The 26,308-nt window shown below is 38.2% G+C and overlaps 1 protein-coding gene across 12 annotated transcripts in view; it reads right to left on the reverse strand.

Moving 5' to 3' along the window:
• The window catches only part of CTNNA2 (catenin alpha 2), a 1,217,074-nt gene that overhangs the window by 62,154 nt on the left and 1,128,612 nt on the right, over nt 1–26,308 (reverse strand). For all 12 annotated transcript variants that reach the window (XM_021088202.2, XM_021088201.2, XM_021088200.2 and 9 more), the window contains 2 exons: nt 23,552–23,703; nt 5,474–5,587 (listed from right to left, as the gene is read on the reverse strand). In XM_021088202.2, the coding sequence (XP_020943861.1) occupies nt 5,474–5,587; nt 23,552–23,703 (266 nt within the window). The remainder of the gene's footprint in view (nt 1–5,473; nt 5,588–23,551; nt 23,704–26,308) is intronic.

Genomic DNA, 26,308 nt, shown 5'->3' on the forward strand with positions numbered 1-26,308 from the left:
ACTCTATTAAAAGGCTTATTATGTATGTCAAAAAATGTAATCTACTCAATTATTCTACAAGATTAATACTGTTATCACCCCAGTTTTATTAATGATGATAACAAGACCCAGAGAAGTTAATTAAATTCCCAGTATTACACAACTTACAAGCTATAAGAATAGGATTCAAACCCAGGTGAGCAAACATCATAGTTAACCATTGTGCACAACTGGATCACCATGCATGACCCTGCAGGTTAGACACTGCACAGTGGGCCCAGCCAGGTCAGTCAGAGGTTGCTGAAATTGCAGGTTCTCTTCACCAGGCTGAGAATCCACCCAGGGTAAGGGATGTCTTGTTCTGATTTGCACAAAGATGTTCTTGGATGAGCAGCTGCCTGCTACTCTTACTAAGAGACAGCCATATCTACTAAATTCCACACAGATATGTTTGTGGCTTTATACAACTAGCATTTACACATATATGCATATTTATATGTGTGTGTGCATGTATATGTGTGTATACAAAAATTAAAAGCTACATTTAAAAGGCCAATTTGGTGCAAATGCAATCGTTGTAGTATTTAAAATACTATAATTTTAAAAATATTTAAAGTGCTTTTAAAAACTATACTTTTTTAAAAAAAGTATACTAAGAAAGATGGCTAATATACAAGAGTCTGTTATAAACACACATGTGCAATATCACACTAATGCCAAGGTGGCAATTCCAAGCATTTGAGATAGGTTTGGGTTTGCAGAAGTTTCCTAAAACATCCCTGTCTGATGTTCTAATGCTAACTTAGATTCATTTGTCCTCCTCATACAAAATGGATAATCATGTTTTCCTTAGACCTCACAAGTCCTAACCAGCGTCATTTAAAACCTCCATTAGGGGCCTCTCTGTAAAAGAATCTATAAATTTACCTGGCAGACCTCCAGACTCTACACGCAATCTCCAGTTAGAAAGAAATAAGTCTGTTATTGTTCATAAAGGGTTAATTTGTGCATTAAGGGGCATACATGTGTCTGTCCACTGTTTTACTTGGGTTTAGATTGTGCAATTTAAATTTGACACTTGAATATTAACTGCCTTGCTCTAATTCTGTAATTTCTATTAATGCCCTACATCCAACTTCTTTCTGAGCCTCCTGAGGGCAGAGGCCTCAGCATCCATCACAGTGTAGAAGCTAAACAAATATCTTTTGATTGACTACTTAAACATTTTTTCACTCACTGCATTGATATTAGTTCAAGAGTAGTTACCAGAATAGACAAATGTTTTTTCTAAGGGCACAATTCTGAAGAAAAACTGGCCCCTTCAAAGCAGATTTGCAAAGGAAGATGTTATTTTGACTCTAGGGATGCTCAACCTGCATCACTCACTCAATGGTGTGTGATGTGGGTGTAGGAGTCCTTACTTTCGCTCCTGCTTTTGTAGCTATCGATGAGCTGAAGTCGTTTCCTAAATATTCTTAAAATGGTCTTGGCTTTTAAAAATTCATAATTGACCTTTCCCGAAACTGGAATTTAAAAAAAGGTTATCTATAAACAGTAGATCACAAACTGTGAAATTTGCAAGTTAATCAAATTAAAATTCAACACATGAGTTTTAATTAGGTCTTATCAATGTAACTCAGCAGTTTGAAATGTTAACACATTAAAGCTGTTCTAGCTAGGAAAAAAAAATTAGAGGCTGGCTACATTCATATCAAGTTGAATACAAAATACATAACATGAAATTTTTCATTCCCTCAAACTAAAGAAACATGAGAAAAATGATTTTCATGGCCAAAGGGAAAGAGAATAAATCAGCTTTTCTGTTTGTGTGATGTGATCACTTGGGGCAGTCTGAGATTTTTCTGCTGCTTTCTGTGTAGCCAAACACAGCTGTCCAGATTGTTGATCTGGGGCCCCAAGTTGGTGGCATCAGAGACTTGAATTCACAGTTTCTTACCCTCTCCACCACCTGCCCCAGGCTCCCAGCATTCCCTCTGAAAATCCAACCATTTTTTTGGTGATTGTTGTAAACTTTATTTTTAACTGAAAGTACAAATCACTGACACAAGTCATCAACTGTTCAACCCAAAATCTTTTCTGCAATCTAAATCTCAAAGAGCTTTTTTTTTTTCCATTCGCAAAATGAAAAATAACTTTTGAAGTCTATAGACCTCCAAACTGACAAGTGTTAGTTTCTTAAACACAGAGCAAGAGTCTAACATTAAGGCTTCAAGTGCATGAATGTTTATAAATGATTATTTAAAGGGTTAAAACTCAATGTTTCTACTGTTGGCTTTAAAGCAGGATAATAAACATAAGTAATTAAGGAGTGGGTGATTTTACCTGTCTCAGGCTGTGAAGTGAATTGGAAAATTGAGGTTCTTGTCTCATTAGTTCAAGTAAAAAGTTACCCAATGGTCTAAATTATCCAGCTCTTTCAGGTTAAATTATTGGCTAGCCTTCTAGTGCATGACTAACTTATGCTACAAGTATCATCATCTTCTTCTTCATCAACTTAACATTATTCAAAAACTCTTGTAATACATTTCATCATGCATTTCTCATAATGGCATTCTGAAGTAGGATGCTGTATGTGTCTACATATAAATATACACACAGAAATGAGGCATGGAAGAGGTTAAGAAAGTCACTCCAAAGACACATAACTTGGCCAAGCTCATATTTAAAATCAGGTTTGTGTGACTCCAAATAATAAATTTTATCACCAAGGTTAAGTGCTTAAGAGTTGTGGCTGACCAATTTTAATTATATTAGCCTGTGAAGAGTTTATAAGATGTCATGTTTAGGATCAAAGGGTCTGATCATTTCAATATTTTATCAGATCAGGATATGACTGTTCTCATTGATTTTCTCTCTCTCTCTCTCTCTCTCTCTCTCTCTCTCTCACACACACACACACACACACACACACAAAATGTTGTCAACAAGCAGCAGACAGGGGCACATAACAGAAAAAAACCACTAATTTCAGAATTTGAGAGCAACGTTGGAACAGGTACTAAAATCTTTTTTCTCGCCTTAACCTCCTTTTAGATTAATTTACCATTTTCAAAGAAGAATTTCTCTGAATTGAGAACACAAACGAACAGGGGAAGACCAGCTTTTGGAAAGCGCTACCGCCTCTGTCAAAGACAACTTTTGCCTCCTTCACCATTTTGACTATGTTAACACACTTCTCTGGTCAAAGTTCAGCCATCTGTCATCTCAGAAATTCCACGCACCCTCTTATTTCCAACTTATAGCCATAATTCTATGTCTCTGATTTGTCATCGTATAATTATAGGCTTAAAGAGGCTGACTCAATAGCTAATGCCTTCTGCCGCAAGTTAATCACACAGACCACATGATTGATCTCAAAGACAAATCAGCATGTGCTGGATTATAGGGAAACTTTGTTCTTACTATCCTGGCTCATGTCCATCAATCATGCTAAAAAATCTTTCAAAAAAGACTATCTTTTCACCTCCTGGGTGAAGAAATAATAGATGATGTACACAGGACCTATCAGACTATTGTTTCCACTCTTTATAATTGACTTGATGTCTAATGTAAGTAAGACGCATGAAATGGAAGTACACTGAGGTCGTATTATTCCTTGTAAAAGGTAGGAATAATCATGCCATTTGGACAAGATGATGATTAAAAGACTATAAGGTAAGAGTTGTACTATTGGATACTTGGGCTGTATCAATACTAAGTTGCAGTCTGTCAATCCAATTGACTTTGGATCAATTAATGTTTGGGTGAATTACTCAAACTTGCCCTTTGCAATGACATAAAAATGTCAATTTTACTTAATTTTGAAGATGAATTGGCTTGATTGAAGAATTAGTTTAGTATTATGCCAACCCAGGTTCAAAAGACTCTCAGCTTAATCATCTTCCCTGTTTTCAGCATCTTACGGGGAATAAATAGAGTCTACATGGTAATTTTAAAGTAGGGGGACTCATATCTTTTTGTGTACTTTTCTGCTGTTGCCAGTCTGTGATCAGAAGAGATTTCTCTTCAAAGGATGACAATTTTCAGAGTCAATCCTTACTGAGCCCTTAATGCATGTCAGGTATTATGCTCATTATTTTACCAATATTAAGTGATTAAAACCTCAAAAGAATCTTTTCAGATAAGTCTGTTATTCACATTTTGTAGATGATAGGACTCAAGGCCAGAGAAGCAAAGCAACATGTGCCAGAGCATGGTCCTTACTCTACTCTTTATAATTCAAAAACAAGTCTGTCTGAAATCAAAGCCAATGCATCTTCAGTGTTCTGGCTTTTACTCTCAAATTTCCCCCATCAATTCCTCTATCTATATCTTCTAGATAATTTAATTGTTGGATGAGTCTATTAGGAGAAATGGGATTTTTAAGTACAAAGACTTTCTAGACTCAACATAATGCTTAGTCTTCTCTGAGTCCTCTTTATTTTAACCTTTGATTGTCTATGTCCTACTTTCATTCACAATTCCAAAACCAGTGTGAGCTTTCTGGGTTTCCTAATCCCTATCCTAAATTACTGTCTCTTTCTCAACCTCAGGCTTTCTACTCATCATCCTTTTTTAGTAAAACTGAACAAAGAGAATTAGAATATCTAATTCTCCTTTATAGTATAGTTTGGTTACTTTTGCCCCCATGAAAACTGAGCCTTTAAAGGGAGAATTTCACATTTTGCATTCTCAGGAACTGTATCTCCTACCACCTGCCTTGATTATTTGCATCTATCCACATGGAGCAGCAGCAATTGGTCAGATTATAGAATACTCTTTGGAACACCTGTGTTGGTGGACAGTGTCACAGAGTGTTCAGGTGTGTTCAAACGTCAGCCAGAATGGTGATGTTTATGTTGCTTCTTGCTCCATATCTTAAGCTAGTATATTTCTAGTATGTCTCTGTATATTCTCTTTCTATGACATACAGACCTGGGGCTACTGCCCTCCTCATAGGCAGGTATTGAGGGAGAAATAGCTCTCTCTCTACTCTGATAGACTTGAATCAATTTCAAATTGTGGGGTCTTAATTATCGGAGACTCTAAGCCAAAGTGGGAGCAATAATAACCCCACCAGTAACAAAGTAGTATTATAATTTTCCATTTTTGTGGCGGTCTTTACATGGTTAACAAGCTTGGAGACTTTAAGAAGAACCACAGTGTCTCTGCCAACATAAGCTGAGTCCCCTGGTCATTGAACCATCTAATCATGACCCTCATCCCTCACAAAATCCACTCTACACATGAGTGTTTGTTGTGATGTGGCTGTTACGTTTTGAGTGATAGAGAGAGAATGGAGTTAGAAGGAATCAGAACAAGTAGTGGTTACTTCAATTGTGTAAATTGTGAATTGCTAGAAACAACCTCAGATGAGAGCATGGATTTTTGAGCCATGAATCTCTGGGGTTCCTTGGAAATCAGAAATTCCTTCAAACCAGCTTGATGAACACAGCCCCTGTGCACCAAAGCAAAATCCTGGCAGTCCACTCACCCGAGCACTCTGCCCTGCAATGAGCTGGTCATCCTCTGTCTGAACACTTGTCCGGCTACGTACATCGTAATCTTCCTGCTCAAAGTCTGAATCATCTTCTAGTTCTTCTGGGGTCTAAAAATACAGAGAAAAGAGAAAAAAATCAGCATATAGACCTCCCTTGACATAAGATGGGGATAAGTCCCAATAAACCCACTGTAAGTTGAAAACATCATAAAGCAACAATGCATTTAGGAGTTCCTGTCATGGCTCAGCAGTAACCAACCAGACTAGCAGCCATGAAGACACAGGTTCTATCCCTGGCCTTGCTCAGTGGATTAAGGATCTGGTATTGCCATGAGCTGTGGTGTAGGTCACAGACATGGCCTGGACCCCAAGTTGCTGTGACTATGGTGTAGGTTGGCAGCTACAGCTCTGATTTGACCCCTAACCTGAGAGCTTCCATATGTCGCAGGTATGGCCCTAAAAAGACCAAAAAGAAAAAAAAAATGCATTTAATAGGAATTCCCTGGTGGCCTAGTGGTTAAGGACCTGGCAGCTGCTTGGCTGTGGGTTCTCTCCCTGGCCTGGGAACTTCTGCATGTTGTAAGCATGGCAAAAAAAAAAAAAAATGTATTTAATACACTAATGTAGCAAACATCATAGCTTAACCTAACCTATTTTTCAAATTTTTTTTATTTATTTATTTTTGGTGGTGCCTGAGGCATGCAGAAGTTCCAGGGCCAGGGATCAAACCTGCACCACAGCTGCAACCAAAGCTGCTGCAGTGATGACACTGGATCCTTAACCCCACTGAGCCACAAGGGCACTTCCCTAACCTGCTTTAAACATGCTCAGAGCATTTACATTAGCAAAATCGCCTAACACAAAGCCTCTTTTATAACAGAATGCTATCGCATATATTTTATTGATTGCTCTAATGAAAGTGAAAACAAGCAAGGGTGTCTGGTTACAGAATGGTTGTAAGTGGATCAGTTGTTAAGCCTCATGGTCATGGGGCCAACTTGGAGCCTCTCAGCTTGTGCAATAATACCAGGTAACACACTTTAAGCGCCTATGCTCATCACTTTTTCTTACGTTCTTTATACACACTAACTCATACCGTTTTCTCAACAGTCCTGTCTATGATGTAGACAGTGTTTTCTCCATTTTATATGTAAAGAAACTGAGGCCTGAGAGGTTATACCTTGTTCAAAGTCTTCTAAGGCAGACAGTTGGAAGCATGTACTTGAAATTACCATGCTCTGTTAATTTTGAGAGGATGAACGCAGGAGGTGGCAAGGATGGTGCAGGAAGGGAAGACAGTGTATTCTTGAGAGAGTCTTAGGTCAACTGATTTTAGCCTGAAAGCTGATGGTCACCCACAACCAGCCTCTTGGCACAAAGTAGCACCACCTCCTAGTGCTCTGTCTTAAAAGGACGGACCAGCCCACAAGCAGGACTCATGGTCCAGTCCCCCATTCAAAGGGCACATTTTAATTCCACTGGTTTCTTTGGCTACGGCCGTGTAATTAATCAGGTGTGGTTATTGATGACATCTTGATATTGGTCAGACAGGCATAAAACGAGGTCCTTGCTGCCAGGATCACAGCATGCCCCGTAGTTTTCCAAGCTGTTGGCATATCCCTCGTTTTCCTTCTGTTTCACCATCAACCTTATTAATATTCACTCAGTCATCTACAGATGTTCAAATTTCTTGCATAGAAATATTAAAAGGAAGAGGTTTTGTTCCCATACTTTATTAACTAAAGGAGGGGTAAAGTGGGCAGAGCTTGGCTCATGTGACTGGTGGCATTTTCACTGTGGACAGAGACAAGGATCTCTGCTCATTTCTCACTCTTCTTGAGTGTGCTGAGGAACAATTACAGCAAGTGGGTAAATTCTGCTGACAGATGAGATGACAAGATTGCACACACTTTTCATCATTCGTTTTTGAAAAGGAGAGAGAAAAGTAAAATGGAAAACCTCACTCAACAGAAAAAAAAAGGGGGGGGGGGGAGAAAATGACGGTGCCTATAGTACTGTGTCCAAACATTTCTAGGATCTGCGCTTTCGGTAGATGAGTCAATGGCAAACACAAACTGGCAGCGTGACACTCATAATGACAAGCTTGTATTTGAGTGGCTAAGGCTCAGGAACCAGAATATCATTTAAAAATGGTTCAATCCCTGGCCTCGCTCAGTGGGTTAAGGATCCGGTATTGCCGTGAGCTGTGATATAGGTCGCAGACATGGCTCAGGTCCCATGTTGCTGTGGCTGTGGTGTAGGCTGGTGGCTGTAGCTCCAATTCTACCCCTAGCCTGGGAACTTACATATGCCATGGGTGCAGCCCTAAAAAGTAAATAATAATAATAATAAAAAAATAATAGCCTGTATGTAGACCTAAGTGACTTGAATATTTCGGGCCTAATTCTGCCACTGATATATAGGCTGTGTGTCTGTTACAAATCACTTAGAGCTCTTCTTCTTTTCTGTCTCTTTGCTCACAAAAGAGAGATACTAGCTGCTACAAGCCCTGGCTGCTTCACCAGATTCTAGGCTCAAATATATATGAAAATGCTTTGTAAACAAGAAAAAGTAAACTAAATAATAAGTTATAGTTACAATGATTATGCTTAATAATAAAATAGACACCTAAGAACATCTACAATCATCGTTAACATCATCATAATGGCCACCATTTTTTACTCTTACTCTGGCATTGGGCTAAAGGATTGCAATGAAATAAATTTTCAATGAAATAAATTTAATCCCCATTTTAGAGATGGATAAGCAGGTCCAGAGATGTTCAATAAATTTTCTAAGGCACCACAACTAGCAAGTCAAGGGTTCTAGAACTTCTAACTATCACAAATACCACTAGACAAATGTATGAGATTAAAACATTCTCTTGCGCCTTAAGCATACAACAACCCCATCCATACCACTCATATACATAGTTCTGTGCACATGAAGTTTCCTGATTGGATGTAAATGTGTCTCCTATCTATGCTGTTATTGTTTTGAATTATTCATTTTAAAAGTAAGAGTGCTGATTTTTGGCTGGTCAAGGACCTCCACAAATTAAAGGAGACATGGAAAAATACTTAAGGTCTAAAAATGGGCCCAGAGATAATCAGACTTTTATTTTTAGACAGTGTCATAAGGTAAAAGGAATAAGAAAAAAAAATGCAATTCACTAGGCTGGAGGCTGGGGAGTGAAAGCCAAACCTCAGTTCTGCCCTTATGTTCTCTACAGGAAGGCCTTTTTACTACAATAAATAACTATTTTGGGGAGTTCCCATTGTGGCTCAGTGGCAACAAACCCAATTATTACCCTCAAGGATGCGGGTTCAATCCCTGGCCTTGCTCAGTGGGTTAAGGATCCTGCATCACTGTAAGTGTGGTGTAAGTCACAGGCAAGGCTCAGATCCTACATTTCTGTGGGTGTGGCCTAGACCAGCACTGTAGCTCTGATTGGACCCCTAGCCTGGAAATTGCTGCAGGTGTGGCCCTAAAAAAAAAAAAACAAAATAAGAACCACTTTGGTCTACTCTTGGCTCTATGATTCTACTATTTAAAATACCTCCCTTCTAAGAGTCTATTGGATTAATTTGTTCTTATTACAGAGGCCCAAGAATATCATGTGACTTGTCTAGGGTCAAGCCACAGGTCACTTGTAGAACAGGATCCATTGATCTACCTGCCTCCAATTGCCAATCAGATGTTCAATCTCTTCTACAACAGCTTCCATAAAGAAGCAAAGAGAGAATAGGATGAAAAATTTACACTCGTTTTCACCAGGATGCATGAAACATGTATTAAGGACCATTGAAAGGAATGACTCGAACATAGGAGATGGGATTCAGATGGCAGAATAGTAGGAATGGAACTCAACTTCTTTCCTAAAGCAAGAAAATTTACAACCAAATGCTGAGCAATCTTCAACCAAATGGACTGGAGACTTTCAAAAAGATATCCTACTCCAGAAGACAAATAGGAGGCCACATCAAGAGTTAGGAAGGGTGAGTAAAAAATATAAGCAACCTCATATCATACCTCCAAGGTGGGAAGCCCCACAAACTGTAAAGTAACTGTATCATAGAGACTCACCTACAGGAGTGACAGTTCTGAGCCCCACATCAAACCCCCACATGTAAGGGATATGGCACTGGGAGAAAGAGCCCCTGGAGCATCTGGCATTGAAGGCCAGTAGAGCTTATGCACAGGAGCTCCACGGGACTGGGGGAAATGGAGACCCCCATTCTTAAAAGGTGCACACAGATGTTCATGTGCACCAGGTCGCACGGCAAAGCACAGTCTCCATAGGAATATGGGTCAGACCTGACTCCAGTTCTTGGAGGACCTCCTGGGGAAACAGGGGTGAATGTGGCTTGTTGTTGGGGAAGGACATTGGAAGCAAAGCTTTGGAAATATTCATCAGCATGCCTTTCTCCAGAGGTTGCCATTTTGGGAAAATCTGCCCCCCCAGCACTGAGAAGCCCCAGGGCAAACAACAATCCAGGTGGGATCACAGCCCCACCCATCAGTAAACAGGCTACCTAAAGACCCCCCAGGCACACAGCCCCCTCTAATCTCACCCAGAGACAAAGCCCCACCCACCAGAGGGATAGGAATAAGCTCCACCTACCAGTGGGTAGGCATCCATCCCTCCCATCAGGAAGCCTACAGCAAGACCTCGTACCAACTTCAGCCACAAGGGGGGCAGACACCAGAAGTAAGAGAGGCTATAACTCTATTATCTGTAAAAAGGTCACCACACCAAAAACCTATAAAAATGAAAAGACAGAGGACTATAGCTCAGATAAAGGAGAAAGAAAAAAGAGCTAAGTGATGAGGAGATTCTCAGCCTCCAGGAAAAAGACTTTAGACTGTTGATGATGAAGATGATGCAAGGCATTGGAAATAATCTGGAGGCAAAGATGGATAACTTACAGAAAACACTGACCAAAGAGATACAAGATATAAAACTTAAGCAAGAAGAGATGCAAAATACAATAACTGAAATAAAAAATTCATTAGAAGCAGCCAACAGCAGATTACAGGAGGCAGAAGAGTGAAGAAGCGAGGTGGAGGACAGATTAGTGGAAATTGTGGATGTGAAACAGAAAAGAGAAAAAAGATTGAAAACAAATGAAGAGAGCCTCATAGAACTCTGGGACAACATTAAAAGCACCAACATCTGTATTATAGGGGTGCCAGAAGGAGAAGAGAGAGAGAAAGGGAGAGAAAAAATATTTGAAGAGATAATAGCCAAAAACTTCCCTAACATTGGAGAGGAACCACTCACTCAAATCCAGGAATTGCAATGAGTACCATATAAAATAAATTCAAGGAGGAACACCCTGAGACACATATTAATCAAAGTGACCAAAATTAAAGACAAAGATAAAATGTTGAAAGCAGCTAGGGAAAATAAACCACATACAAGGGAACCCCAATAAGGTTATTGGCAGATTTTTCAGCAGAAACTCTGCAAGCCAGAAGGGAGTGGCTCAATATACTTAACATGATGAAAGGAAAAAACCTCCAACCAAGACTACTTTACCCTGCAAGGCTCTCATTCAGATTTAAAGGAGAAATAAAAGCTTTACAGATAAGCAAAAGCTAAGAGAATTCAGCAGCACTAAATCAGCATTACCACAAATACCAAAGGAACTTCTCTAGGCAGAAAAGAAAAGGCCTCAACCAGAAACAAAAATACCACAAATGACAAGGCTCACCAGTAAAGGTATACATGCAGTAAAGATACGAAATCATCCATGCACAATTATGCCACCAAAATCAGAAATTGTGAGAAGAGGAGGGTACAAATGCAGGACACTGGAGATGAACTTGCAATTAAGAGACCAACAACTTAAAACAATCTCGTGTATATATATATATATATAGACTCATATCAAAACTTGAGAATAACTGTGAACCAAAAATCTACAATTGATACACAAACAAATAAGAAAAATCAACTCAAATATAACACCAAAGTTAGTCATCAAACCAGAAGAGGAGAGAACAAGAAAAGAAGGGAGGAAAAAAGAGCAACAAAAAAAATCCAAAGCAATTAATAAAATAGCAATAAGAACATACATATCAATAATTACCTTAAATGTTAATGGACTAAACACTCCAACCAAAAGACAGAGACTAGCTGAATGAATACAAAAACAAGACACATATATATGCTGTCTTCAAGAGACCCTCTTCACTTCTAGGGACACATACAAATGGAAAGTGAGAGGATGGAGGAAAATATTCTATGCAAAAGGGAATCACAAGAAAGCTGGAGTATCAATACTCATATCAGACAAAATAGACTTTAAAATGAAGAATATTTCAAGGGACAAGGAAGGTCATTACATAATGATCAAAGGATCAATCCAAGAAGAAGATATAACAATTTTAAATATCTACCCACCCAACCTAGGTTCACCACAATATATAAGGCAACTTCTAACAACCTTAAAATGACAAATCAACAATAACACAATCATAGTGGGGGACTTTAACACCCCACTTACAGCAATGGACAGATCATCCAGACAGAAAATCAATAAGGAAACACAGGCCCTGAATGAAGCATTAGACCAGATGGACTTAATAGATATTTATAGGACATTCCATTCAGAAGCAACAGAATACACATTCTTCTCAAGGGCACATGGAACATTCTCTAAAATTGCTACAAATCAAGCCTTGGTAACTTTCAGAAAATTTAAATCATATCAAGCATGTTTTCTAACCACAATGCTATATGACTAGAAATCAATAAGAAAAAAAAATGCAAAAAACCAAACACGTGGAGACTAAACAAAATGCTACTAAACAACCAATGGATCACTGAAGAAATCAAAGAGGAAATTAAAAAATACCTAGAAGCAAATGACAACACAGATATGACACTCCAAAACCTATGGGATGCAGCAAAAGCCATTCTAAGAGGAAAGTTTCTAGCAATACAAGCCTACCTCAGGAAACAAGAAAAAGCTCAAATAAACCAGCTAACATTACATTTCAAGCAGCTCTAGAGAGAACAGACAAAACCTAAAGTTAGCAGAAGGAAAGAAATCATAAAAATCAGGGCAGAAATCAATGAAATAGAAGTGAAGACAACCATAGAAAAGATCCGTGAAACGAAAAGCTGGTTCTTTGAAAAGATCAACAGAATTGATAATCCCTACTTACCAAGAAAAAAAGAGAGAGGACTCAAATCAATAAAATTAGAAATGAAAAAGAAGAAGTAACAATGGACATCACAGATATACAAAGGATCATAAAAGACTACTATGTGCAACTATATGCCAATAAAACAGAAAACCTAGAAGAAATGGACAAATTCTTAAAAGAGTACAATCTTCCAAGTCTAAAGCAAGATGAAATGGAAAAAAAGGAATGGACCAATCACAAGTACTGAAATTGAAACTGTGATTAAAAAACTTCTAACAAACAAAAGGCCAGGACCAGATGGCTTCACAGGCGAATTCTATCAAACATTTAGAGAAGAGCTAACACCTATCCTTCTGAAACTATTTCAAAAAATTGCAGAGGAAGGGACACTCCCAAACTCATTCTACAAGGCCACCATCACCCTGATATCACAAAAGATACCTCAAAAAGAAAATTACAGGCCAATTTCGCTGATGAACATAGATGCAAAAAAACCTCAACAAAACCGAGTCTGACAATACATTAAAAGGACTGTACATCATGATCAAGTGGGATTTATCCCAGGAATGCAAGGATTCTTCAATATGCACAAATCAATGTGTGATACACCATATTAACAAACTGAAGAATAAAAACCATATGATCCTCTCAATAGACGTGGAAAAAGCCTTTGACAAAATCCAACACCCATTTCTGATAAAAACCCTTCAAAAGTGGGCATAACAGGAACCTACCTCAACATGATAAAGGCCATATATGACAAACCCACAACAAACATCATTCTCAATGGTGAAAAACTAAAAGAATTCCCACTAAGATCAGGAAAAAGACAAGGATGCCGTTCTTGCCACTACTCTTCAACATAGTTCTGGAAGTCCTAGCCACGGCAATCAGAGAAGTAAAAGAAATAAAAGGAATCCAAATTGGAAAGGAAGAAGTAAAACTATCACTATTTGCAGATGACATGATACTACACCTAGAGAATCCTGAAGACTCTACCAGAAAACAGTTAAAGCTCATCCATGAATTTGGCAAAGTCACAGGATACAAAATTAATACACAGAAATTGACGGCATTTCTATATACTAACAATGAAAGATCAGAAAGAGAAATAAGGGAAGCAATCCCATTTACCATCTCATCCAAAAGAATAAAATACCTAGGAGTAAACCTACCTAAAGAGACAAAAGACCTGTACTCTGAAAACTCTAAGACACTGATGAAAGAAATTAAAGATGACACAAACAGATGGAAAGACACACCATGCTCTTTGATTGGAAGAGTTAATATTATCAAAATGACTATACTACCCAAGGCAATCTACAGATTCAACGCAATCCCTATCAAATTACCAAGGACATTTTTCACAGAACTCGAACAAAATATGTTAAAGTTTGTTTGGAAGCACCAAAGACCCAGAATAGCCAAAGACATCCTGAAAAAGAAAAATGGAGCTGGAGGAATCAGGTTCCCTGACTTCAGACTATACTACAAAGCAACAGTCATTAAAACCATATGGTACTGGTGCAAAGACAGAAATATAGATCAGTGGAACAGGATAGCAAGTCCAGAATTAAACCCACACACCAACAGCCAAGTCATCTATGACAAAGAAGGCAAGTATATGCAATGGAGAAAAGACAGCCTGTTCAATAAGTGGTGCTGGGAATACTGGACAGCCACATGGAAAAGAATGAAATTAGAACACTCCCTAACACCATACACAAAAAGAAACTCCAAATGGATTAAAGACCTAGATATAAGACCAGATACTATAAAACTCTTAGAGGAAAACATAGGTCAAACACTCTCTGACATAAATGACAGCAACATCTTCTCAGATCCACCTCTTATAGTAATGACAGTGAAAACAAAAATAAACAAATGGGACCTAAGTAAACTTAAAAGTTTCTACATAGCAAAGGAAACCCTAAACAAAATGAAAAGACAATCCATAGAATGGGAGAAAATCTTTGCAAATGAATCAACTGACAAGGGATTCATCTCCAAAATTTATAAACACCTTCTGCAGCTCCATACCAAAAAAACAAACAACCCCATCAAAAAATGGGCAGAAGATCTAAATAGACAGTTCTCCAAAGAAGACATACAGATGGCCAAAAAACACATGAAAAGATGTTCAACATCACTCATTATTAGAGAAATGCAAATCAAAACCACTATGAGGTACCACCTTACACCAGCCAGAATGGCCATCATCAAAAAGTCTACAAACAACTACATGCAGGAGAGGGTGTGGAGAAAAAGGAACCCTAGTACACTGTTGGTGGGAATGTAAGTTGGTGCCACCACTGTGGAAAACAGTATGGAAATTCCTCAGAAAACTAAAAAACAGAACAGCCATTTGACCCAGCAATCTCATTCCTGGGCATCTATTCAGAGAAAACCATGACTCAAAAAGACACATGTACTCCAATGTTCATTGCAGCATTATTTACAATAGCCAAGACATGGAAACAACCTAAATGTTCATTGACAGAGGAGTGGATCAAGAAGATGTGGTACATATACATAATGGAATATTACTCAACCATTAAAAAAAAGAAATACTGGCATTTTTAGCAACATGGATGGATCTAGAAATTATCGTGCTAAGTGAAGTTAGTCAGACAATGAGACACCAACATCAAATGCTATCACTTACATGTGGAACCTGAAAAAAGAACTCAATGAACTTCTTTGCTGAACAGATACTGACTCACAGACTTTGAAAAACTTATGGTTTCCAAAGGAGACAGTTTCGGGGGGTGGGGAGATGAGCTGGGGGTTTGGGATGGAAATCCTATAAAACTGGATTGTGATGACCATTGTACAACTATAAATGTAATAAATTCATTGAGTAATAAAAAATAAAATTTTAAAAAATGTAAAAAAATTAACAACAACAGCAACAAATAAACAAACAAACATAAATGAGTTTTCATTGGGAGCGGAAAGATGAGGACATAGGTTGGCAACCGCAACATGAGAGTTTGGGTGATGCATGAAAGAGAATTTCCCAACAGACCTCTACATCACTGGAATGGGTTGGTAACTAGAAAGGAGAATTAAAGATTTCCTAAAACTAACATAGAACAGTTTCCCTATTCAGGACTGATTGGCCGTTGGCACCCCTAGCCTATATTAGGTAGGGGCAGCCTAACTTAGCTTCTTGTCTCTGCCCTTACCCCACACTTTCTACTCTTTAAGATCTAACTCAGATCATGTTCTTCTCCTGCTCAGAGCGCTTCAATGGCTCCCATGTCTCATTCAATGTGGTTCTGAGGCCACATGTGGCATTCTCTCTCTCTGTAGCACACCTCCCCCACCACTTTAATGGCTTGTTTCCTCCTCCTTCTTCAAGTCACTTCCCAAATGTCACCCAATGACAACCCTTCATAAAACTCCCGCTCATCCTGTGTTCTGTCCCCTTTATACCATCTTGGTTTTCTCCACAGCACATTAACTATCATGTTATATCTACTTGTTTGTTCTCTGTCTCCCACCAAATCCTCCCATTCCTTGATGATTGGAATTTTTGTTCACCTCTTTATTCAGGGCGCTTCCAACAGTAGGGCATATAGTAAGCACTCAACAAATATTTAATAAATGAATGACAAAAACTGAATCACCAATTTTTTAAAATCATACTAAATTACTTTAATTGAGATAAGGAAACAAAACTACAGATATCATGGGACCATGTTGCTAACTGCAATCTGTAAGAGGTAAATCAGTTTTGTTACATAAGGTATTTCTAAAGTCTCTTTAACTCTGCGTATTTTCTTTTTTTTTCTTTTTTTTTTTTTTTTTTTTTTTTTTTTGTCTTTTTGTGTTTTCTAGGGCTGCACCCACAGTATATGGAAGTTCCCAGGCTAGGGGTCTAATCGGAGCTATAGCCACTGGCCTTCGTCAGAGCCACAGCAACGTGGGATCCGAGCCACGTCTGTGACCCACACCATAGCTTGCGGCAATGCTGGATCCTTAGCCCACTGAGCAAGGCCAGGGATCAAACCTGAAACCTCATGGTTTCTGGTCAGATTTTTTAACCACTGTGCCATGACAGGAACTCCCAACTCTGTGTATTTTCTAACTACAACAAATATTCTGACTCCAATACTTGCAATTTTGATAATATTGCTGATTTATTTAACAAGTTCTGTGTCATTAATTAATTGTATAAATTTCAGAGTTTCCATTGTGGCTCAGTGGGTTAAGGACCCGACATTTTCTCTATGAGAATATAGGTTTGATCCCTGGCCTTGCTCAGTGGGTTAAAAATCTTTCATTGCTGCAAGTTTCAAGGTAGGTTGCAGATGCATCTCTGATACAGTGTTGCCACGGCTGTGGCATATTGGTATATGCTGCAGCTATAGCTCTGATTCAACTTATGGCCCAGGTACTTCCATATGCTGTGAGTATGGCTGTAAAAAGGGGGAAAAAAAAAAAAGATAAATTTCTTCCCAGAAGGATGAGGAAAAGGAAGTGTTTCTCAGGAACCTACTAAAGCCAGGTCTATACTAGTGCTTTAAAGCTGTGGTAATATTTGCACTCATTTACAGATAAAGAAATTGAGGTATGGAGAAGGAAATTAGCATGACGATGACCCCCAAAACTGTTTAAACCATAGGTTCCCAAATTTTATTGCTTCAAGCATTGTCTCAGTAATTATTTTCAAGGTATCTCTAGGCTAAAAACAAACAAAACTAATAGTTCTGCTGACTAATCTGATCATAAAAAATGGATGAAGTTGATTGTCCTAACAATTTAGTACCTGTTACGCATTGCATTCCTTCTCAAACCTTGGAATACAATTGAACAGTCATTGAGTTTGCTTTTTATCACAGCAACCACCAGAAACTCTGCATCACAGAGATAGAATGTAATCAATATATGATCAAAAGGAATGTACCAACCTAACATTTAAACCGTGAACTACCTTCAGCTAATATTTCACATGGTATCTGAGAGATGTCAGTGTGTTTTCCTTGACATTTTAAGATATCTTGCAATGCTCCAGGGCGTCTTCATGCCTAGTTTGGGAGATGTAAAATTAAGCTACAAAACTTTATCTAAACCCTGTCCTGGACCCTGCTGGTTCTCTTCTCTGCTTTAAAAAGTTTCATATGCAACTAAATTAGTGGGTTTCAATTATATATATATATATATATATATATATATATATATATATATGCATGTGTGTATACACACATATATATGTATGTATATATATCATAATATTTTTTTTTCAGGGTCATTCTCCGAGAAGCAACTACTGCATTGTTGAATACAGATATTCTGACGCCAAGATATTACCACCTTACTTACCCTTATCCACCCACTTAGGATACCCACCTTATCCTACCCACTTACTTTAATATCCAGTATTAAATGTTCAACTCCTTGTGTCTTAAATATACACTTGCTCTTCCTTGTTTGCAGATTTTTTATTTGTGAATTTTCTTGCTCACCAAAGTTTCACTGTAATCCTAAAAATCAATATTTTTGTAGGTGTTCATAGACATGTGCAAGGTGGCAAAAACTTTGAGTTACCCAACAAGCATATTCCTAGCCCAGGTCAAAAAACAGCACAAAGTTCTGCTTTCTTATTTCAATTCTTATACCATAAACACATATCCTTTTTGCAATCTATTTAGCACCACATTTTTTTTCTTTTTGTCGTTATTTCTCTGCTTAAAATGTTGTTTAGAGTTCTTAAGTGCAGGAAGGTTGCCATACCTTATAGAGAAAATGCATCTGCTAAATAAGCTTCCTTCAGACATAAGTGAGAGTGTAGTTGGCCATGAGTTTAATGTTAATTTATAAGTAATACATATTTGATGAAGTGTCTTTAAACAAAAACACACATAAAACGAACTAATATATTGATCGGTTAATGAAAATGTATCCAGAGGAACACAGGAACCTAACCCTAAATTTCCCCAAGGAACAACATTTCAGTATTCTTTAATTTGGGGTTCACAGCAACATGATCAAATATAACTACTGCAAATAATGAGAATCAAATGAATGCTAGTGTGCCAGATTTGCCTGTTTATTTTTTAAACTACATGTTGTAGTATTTAGAAAATCTTTCTTTTTTCTGCCCTGGCTGTGCACATAGCATGCAGAAGTTCCCAAGCCAGAGATCAAACCCACACCATAGCAGTGACCCAGGCTACAGCAGTGACAACACCACATCCTTAACCTGCTGAGCCACCAGGAGCTCCAGAAAACTTTTATGTAGCTGATAGATCACCAACGACAAGCTTCAGCAAGAAGCAAACAACAAAATAATCTTAAGGAAGAGAGGCAGAGTAGACCTGTTCTCAGAGAGAAGAGGTCTGAGAGGTGAGGTTGGAATATAGGAAGGATGAGTTTGCCTGTTTCCAAAGAGTGCCTGGAGCTGGCCTGGAGCATCTATGTGCTAACAACATCATTAAATATGTATTGATTGCTGTAAGGCAAGGTGATGAAGAATTTGACCCTTCAAGGTCCTTTCTGCATTTATTTTTTGGGAAAAAATTTTTTTATTTTTCCAAAGCATAATCAACACTTTGGGAAGAAAGGAGACTTGGCCAGATTTGCTGGGAAGACACTCTCCTTGCTTTCCTGTCTTTCTCCCTGACTTAGTGCAATGATATTTTTCTAGGTAGACTTAATCATTATACACAGCAAACCAAGACTTTACAAAATGAAGCCATCCTGGTACTGAATTGGGAAAGATTTTTTAAACAACAATTTGTATATACAGTACATTTCTCTCTTCCTAAGTTTTAAGTGGTGTGAAATCCATCTGATCAAATCACTCAAAATGTCGAGATGGAGGAATGACACTTCATGTAACAAAGATATGGCATTTTTATCTAAAATTATGTTTTTTTTACAGCTCATGAATGAATAAATGAATGATGGCTTATAAACTTCCTCAGCCTCCCAGATGAATGGTTGTCACAAAAAAGTGAAGGCTAACAAAGCAGAAAAAATGGCAAAAGAGAGAATATGTCTTGAGAATCGTAGTGGAATTTAGTGCCACATGCTTTGAAAACATAACTTGCATGGTCTATTACTTTATTTCACAAGTTAGTATATAAGGGGGAAAAATGATATAATTTGTTATCAGCTAAAAAGGCTGACTATCCTTCCTATCCTTCTCCTTCACTTCTCATCTTTTCTCTCATTCTCTTCCCATCCCCACAGGTATCTGTTTTTCTCTCCCCCTAACATGCATCATATTAAGCACTGCACCAGACAATGCATTCTAGTGAAGGGAAAATAAAAAAAACAGACTTTGCTTTCCAAAATTTCAGTTTAAAGAAGGTAATAGATGTAAAAGGAAATAGGGTAACAATTATTACCACAAGCAGAAAGAGCTACAGGTAGTTAAAGAATAGTGTGAGTATTTTTGGGGGGGGGGGAAATGTAAGGAAAGAAGATTTGAGCTAGGTCTTGAAAGATGGTAAGAGTTTGACAGATCTAAAATGGGCAAGTTAAAAGGGGGTTCCACTGTGGTTCAATGGTAATGAACCCAACTAGATCCATGAGGAAGTGGGTTTGATCCCTGGTCTTGCTCAGTGGGTTAAAGGATCTTATGCTGCTGTGGTTGTGATGTAGGCCAGCAGCTATAGCTCTGATTCGACCCCTAGCCTGGGAACTTCCATATGCCACAGGTGTGGCACTAAAAAGACAATGTAATAATAATAATAATAATATGCAAGTTAGAAGAACAGGAAATACATTTGACAGTCTTCAAAGTCCAGAGCTGAACTCTACATTGCTACCTACAATTGGTGTTGTCTTGAAATGGAGTTTTAACTAAAGAACAACCCCCCCTTGGCTAAGAAGGCAGCTGCAAGCCTTTCCAGCTGTGCTCATCACTATACCACCCTTCTTGTAATAATGTAACAACTGTGTGCTCTCTGTCCAAGCCAGCAGCCCTGCTAATCAGGTACCCAGCATTGCTTATCAGTTCCGCTTCTGTAACCTGGCTTGCTCAGTTTCTTAGGGAGGAACACTGTCTGCTTGGGGATGGGGGAGGTCCGGGATGCTTACATGGGAAAATCAAGACCTTGTAGTGTATAAAAGTTACTGAGAACAAAGACCTGGTGCTCAGACTCTGGAGGTGACTCCTCTGAGCCTGCACCGGTGCTGAATAAACCTTGCTTTTCCCTATCTCCGAGTGCTGTTTGTCTCCTTCCATTGCCACGGTTTTTGCGGTTTCCGCAACAGTCTGATACAACTTCTGCAATGCTCTGAACACTTTTAATTAGTTATGGAATTATTATGAAAGGAAGACATATTTCATGAAAAGAGCCAAGCTGCTTAAAGATGAGAAGATAAAAAGATGCTATTTGTGCTCCCCAGTGAAGAAGTTGGGTGGATGTTTCAGGAGAAGCATTAAGTTGATCAAGAGGGAAGAGATGATTATTCCTGGGGATGTTCTACTCCATCTGCTCAGATCACCTTGCAAGAATCATGTTGTCTTCTGCACATCTGTCTCGAGACATGTTTCTACAATAATTTCTTAGCCTCTTTGCTGAAAACTCCATCTTGTCCTGCTTTACTTTACCTCATCTTCCTGCTTGAAAAACAGTTGCAGTGCTGGTGAATGACTTAAGCTTAAGCACAAAGACCTAAAGGCATAAGTTATTCATAGGGTCAGCTGAATGAGGACCTAATGTGTTGGTCTAGGCACGCTGGACTTGTGCAGATTGGCAAGCCTTTTGCACAGCATGATATGTCCTCTTAAGAACAAAAGAAAGAGGAGCCTCATGGCCCCAAGGGGTTTATGAGGGGTCGTTAGCAGGATATGCATTAGCAAGGAGAACCTAGGTGCAAACCTAGGACTGCCTTGTGCAGAAGCACAATGGTGATTCTCTAGATGCTATTCATAGATAGCTGATGCCAAGCTTCCTCAAATGCTAATGATAGTTAAATGCCTAAAGGTCAGAATAAAAGCTTAATCAGCAACCGACTAATGTGACTTTTAAAATACTTAAAAAAACCTATATCCTGCACCTACAACCCCCTCCTCACTTGATGTAATCCTCAAGAGCACAATAAAAACAGTGTGGTTTCTTGAGGCAGGGCTCTTGGTCCCTGAGACCTTGAGTCCCCCGGTTCCCACCTTTACTTAAGATAAATGTCTCTATGTCCTGTTTTATGCTAACTTTTTTCCTTAAGTTTCACAGCACCCGTTCTTCAGCCCCAACCTGCTGAGCTGGTCTCCCAGACATCACAGTTGAAGAGGACCACACATAGGTTTAATGACTTCAAAGATATCAGGATTTGGGGAAGAATTAATGACTTATATGAAATTTTTTTTTTTTTTTGTCTTTTTGCCATTTCTTTGGGCCACTCCCGCGGCATATGGAGGTTCCCAGGCTAGGGGTCGAATCGGAGCTGTAGCCACTGGCCTACGCCAGAACCACAGCAACGCGGGATCCGAGCCTCGTCTGCAACCTACACCACAGCTCATGGCAACGCCGGATCGTTAACCCACTGAGCAAGGGCAGGGACCGAACCCGCAACCTCATGGTTCCCAGTCGGATTCGTTAACCACTGCGCCATGACGGGAACTCCTATATGAAATTCTTAAAGAACTTGGTATGTATTGTCCAGAGAGAACAACACATCACAGATACTTCTTGAAACATCTGAAGGACCACACATAGAAAATGAATTATTTAGTTATTTTTTTGTGGTATTTGAGGAGATGCTGGTTTAGATGCTCAGTGATCACCCTGAGAGAAAGTTTTTCAAGGTGAATCATCAAGTAACTCATAGCTTCATTGAGCAGCCTCGGGGACAGTTGTGGAAGCTGAGGATGGAAAAAGAGTCTAGGGTCGCCTCATCCAATATGGTGGCCACAAGCTACAGGGAGCTATTGAGAACTTTAAATAGTTTTGAATACATTTGATTAAATTAAAAATTATTAAAATCCATTTCATCTGTTTCTATTTGCTTTGTTGACATATTTACTAAGAAATTAAAAATTCCAAATGTGGCTCACTTTATACTTTTATTGGACAACAGGCTTTTCAGATTAGCACCACAGATGCACCATCTCTATGTCAATCATATAGCCACAAATATATCTATGTCATCAATTTTGCTTTTGAATATTGAGTTTATTTTAAGAAAGAGTTCTGTGGCTAAAGAAAGTGTTTGAAATCAACTATGCCAAACTGTTGATAAGGCAAGGAAAAAAAAAGTCAGCATGGAATATTATGCAGCAGTTAAATGGAAAAACATAATCTATGTACCTTCATAGAGACAGATGAAGACATATTGTGGGTGAACAAAGCAAATTGCAAACAACACTTATATGAGTTTTAATATCTGCTGTATTATGTTTTCTAGTGAGTGTCTATATATAATTACTTAGGCAAAGGTTTAAAAGGCTCATACCTACCTGACAATAGAAGACCAAGGATGGGAGGATAGTAGGGAAGGCCACAGAAGGAGGTTTTTTAGAAAGTTATTTAGCCCTATTTATAATGTCTTAGTTATTTGTTACCAGAAAAAAATATAGCTTTATACTACTTTATTATTATTATTATTAATACTATGAAGCTGGATATTCTCCATTTCTCTCCATCCCATGGCTTTCTGATCCTCATGGGAAATAGTGTCAGCAATAGGAGCACATGGAGAATGGGGGGGGGGGGTGCCCCTAAGTTTGTATCAAATTTAGGCAACAATATGTGCAAGAAGTAGACGGGACAGAACCCCTCAGGATATTCAGTGCTAATCTAAGCTTGTTGGTATCATTCATCCCTTCATAAGTAAAATATCCTTCAGGAGCTAAACAGCTTACCAAGTTAAACTAAATAATTAAAAAACAAAGAGTAAATTCCTTGGGGTCCCTACTAGAAGCTCCAATCATGTCCGAGCTACAGAGGAATCACGTACCCTGATCATCAGCACAGCCTTTCTGATGTCCCGAACGCCGTCATACACCAGGCGAGAGGCATCGATGAACTCATTCTCCTCAAATGGTTGAGGGACGTTGGCGCTCAAGGCTTCAATGGCAACCTCCACTTGCTCAGCAAAGCGTGGCATCACTGTATTAAAGTGAAAAGCAGTGGATGAGGCAATCTTTCATACTCCTTTGTTTCAGCCTTTAGGCAAGATGGCGTGCTCTAGGTATTTCCACATTTCAGTGGATCTGCGTACGCACCTGTCTAATTTGGGGTTGATCCAATTTAGTGGTCTTTGTGCCACTTACCTTCTGCAGAGGAAACAAATATTTCTCCCTGAATGGTGATGGTATGCAAAGAGCAAGTTTTTGAAACCTGCCCAAGGAAGTATGGTATATATAGTGTGTGTGAATCCAGGTTTCATGTTAAGTGGAGTTCCTCTTCTGCTGGTCCTTAGCTGTGAAACTTTGGCCAGATATTATTGTCCCTTCTAAATCTTCATCTTTGTCTATAAAATATAATAGTAAAATCCTACCCTGAGATTCAGTGGGATGAAGCATACAAATGCATTGGATGGCATCTGGCCCTTAAAAAGCCTCAATAAATTTGTGACTAACATCAGATGTTAAAGTCATAGCTGGTAAGTAACAGACATTAACCTATGTAGTTCCACAGTAAAATGTGAATGAAATGACCCAATCCATTTCACTTTTGCAGGGTTTGAAAACTTAGAGGTGGGGAGAGGCTTGTAGAAAGACTGTTTACTAGGGGAGAAAGAAATCCCAGAATATTCCAGTAGAAAGGCCATGGAAAGAGACCAATGGACTCAAAAATAAGTTTGATTTAGTTCCAATTTACCAGGGCTTTGTTGATGTGCAAGAACATACATCTATACATTTTAAAGTGTGAGCACCTCTTTCTTTAAACCAGGACACCTGTGTACACGCTGGAAGTCTACAGAAAGTAAATTCGGTGGCTACTTAAAAAATGCTGCTGATTCACTGATTCTAGAACATTATAATTCAATGTTTTCTGCTGTTATCTTGTAACAATCAATTCACATAGCAAATGAAAGCCAAAAGCACAATTCATTTTATTTACAAGGACAATAAAATAGAAACATCATTCATCTATTTCCATTTCTGAACTTTCATGCCTGATTCGTCATTTTATTTTCATCCTCTGTGGATAGTTTAACATCCATTTTAATCCCTAGCATGAGACACTCTGCTAAATTATTTTATTCTCTAGAGTCAGAGTATTCAAGATGAAACAGTCCTAAAAAAATGTTTTTCTACTAGGAAAAGTCAAACTTAATTTTTAAAACAAAGGGGGTTATGGGAAAACGGAGAAACCATTCTTTCAGCAGAAATTATCAAAACAAAAGCATGGCAAGGGGCAGATTTCCTTCTGTGAGTAAATTACTATGATTAATTCTGTATACTATTTGAATTTTTCATTTGGGTCTTTGAACTGCTTATATATAAAAAGGAATTTGGGAGCTATTGAGCTGTATTGCTGCAAAAAATGAATCAAAGAAAAATATACTTCTAAACCCACCACATTAGGCTAAGACCATTTCAGCTATCCATTTGTGTTGGGAATAAATTGTTTTACAAGACTAAATAATCTATATAATTAAAATTGACCTTCTTAAGCATGAAAACATTTTTGCATGTATTTGTCATTTTCACATGAGTACCTTTCTTAAATGAAATGAAAAATTCTTTTCCTTTCATAAACTGAAAATGCTAAACAACATTAATTCCATTTGACATCTAAGCTACCATCATGACCATCAATAATTTAATAGATGTATATGATAACATCACTGGTATTTAGCTGCACACATTTTTGTCCCTTTTTTATAACTAATGAATGGTACTCCTACACCTATGTAAGATTAAATACTTCTAAATATCAATATGAAACAAAATAAAAAAATAGTCAAAAGATTAGAAAATGCAATTCACAAAAAGGAATTCCCATATTATTGATAAATACAGAAAATATTTGACTTCACTAATGATTGGAAAAATTACAGTATAAACAATGAGATAGCATTTCATACTTGTTGGGGGATCAGCAGATGAAAGCTTAAAGTACCCATCTTACTGAGCATGTGGGAAAAAGGAAACCCTTATACGATAGATGGAGTGAAAATGCTTTGTCAAAATCTAGTAAAATGAAGCTTTCCAGTCCCAGAAGACTGAGTAAATTGGGGGCACAGGAATGACTTTGTGTCTCTATAGTTATAATTTGTTATTGTTGTTGTTAGGCTGAATATTCCAAGAGTTAGCAATAAAAACAACACAGTCCTACTGTATGGCACAGGGAACTATATCCAGTGTCCTGGGATAGACCATGATAAAAAAGAATGTGTGTGTGTGTGTGTGTGTGTGTGTGTGTACATATATATGTATGTATCACTGAGTCACTTTTTTCTACAGCAGAAATTGGCACAACATTGTAAATCAACTATAATTTTTTAAAAACATTTTAAAGAGTTATATTAAAATCTTAGAATAATAAATGCTTTAAGAAAGCTCTTTTGACTGGCTCTAACCTTGACCTATTCTGCATCTTCTAACTCAGGGGGGGAACCACTGTGAGCGTTTCACCCCAGATTCACAGATAAAATGAACTTGCAGATGTAGGTCAGGGGATAGCCAATATGTTAAAGCGAGACCTGAGGTCAAAGTGTTTCAGCAAACTGAAAAGACATGTAATTTTGAAGAAATTTAAAAAT

This window comes from Sus scrofa, chromosome 3, assembly GCF_054392235.1.
Source record: "Sus scrofa isolate SSC_HxYL_T2T_F1_AM1 chromosome 3, Sscrofa_HxYL_maternal_Yorkshire_Landrace_v2.0, whole genome shotgun sequence".
Classification (NCBI taxonomy): domain Eukaryota; kingdom Metazoa; phylum Chordata; class Mammalia; order Artiodactyla; family Suidae; genus Sus; species Sus scrofa.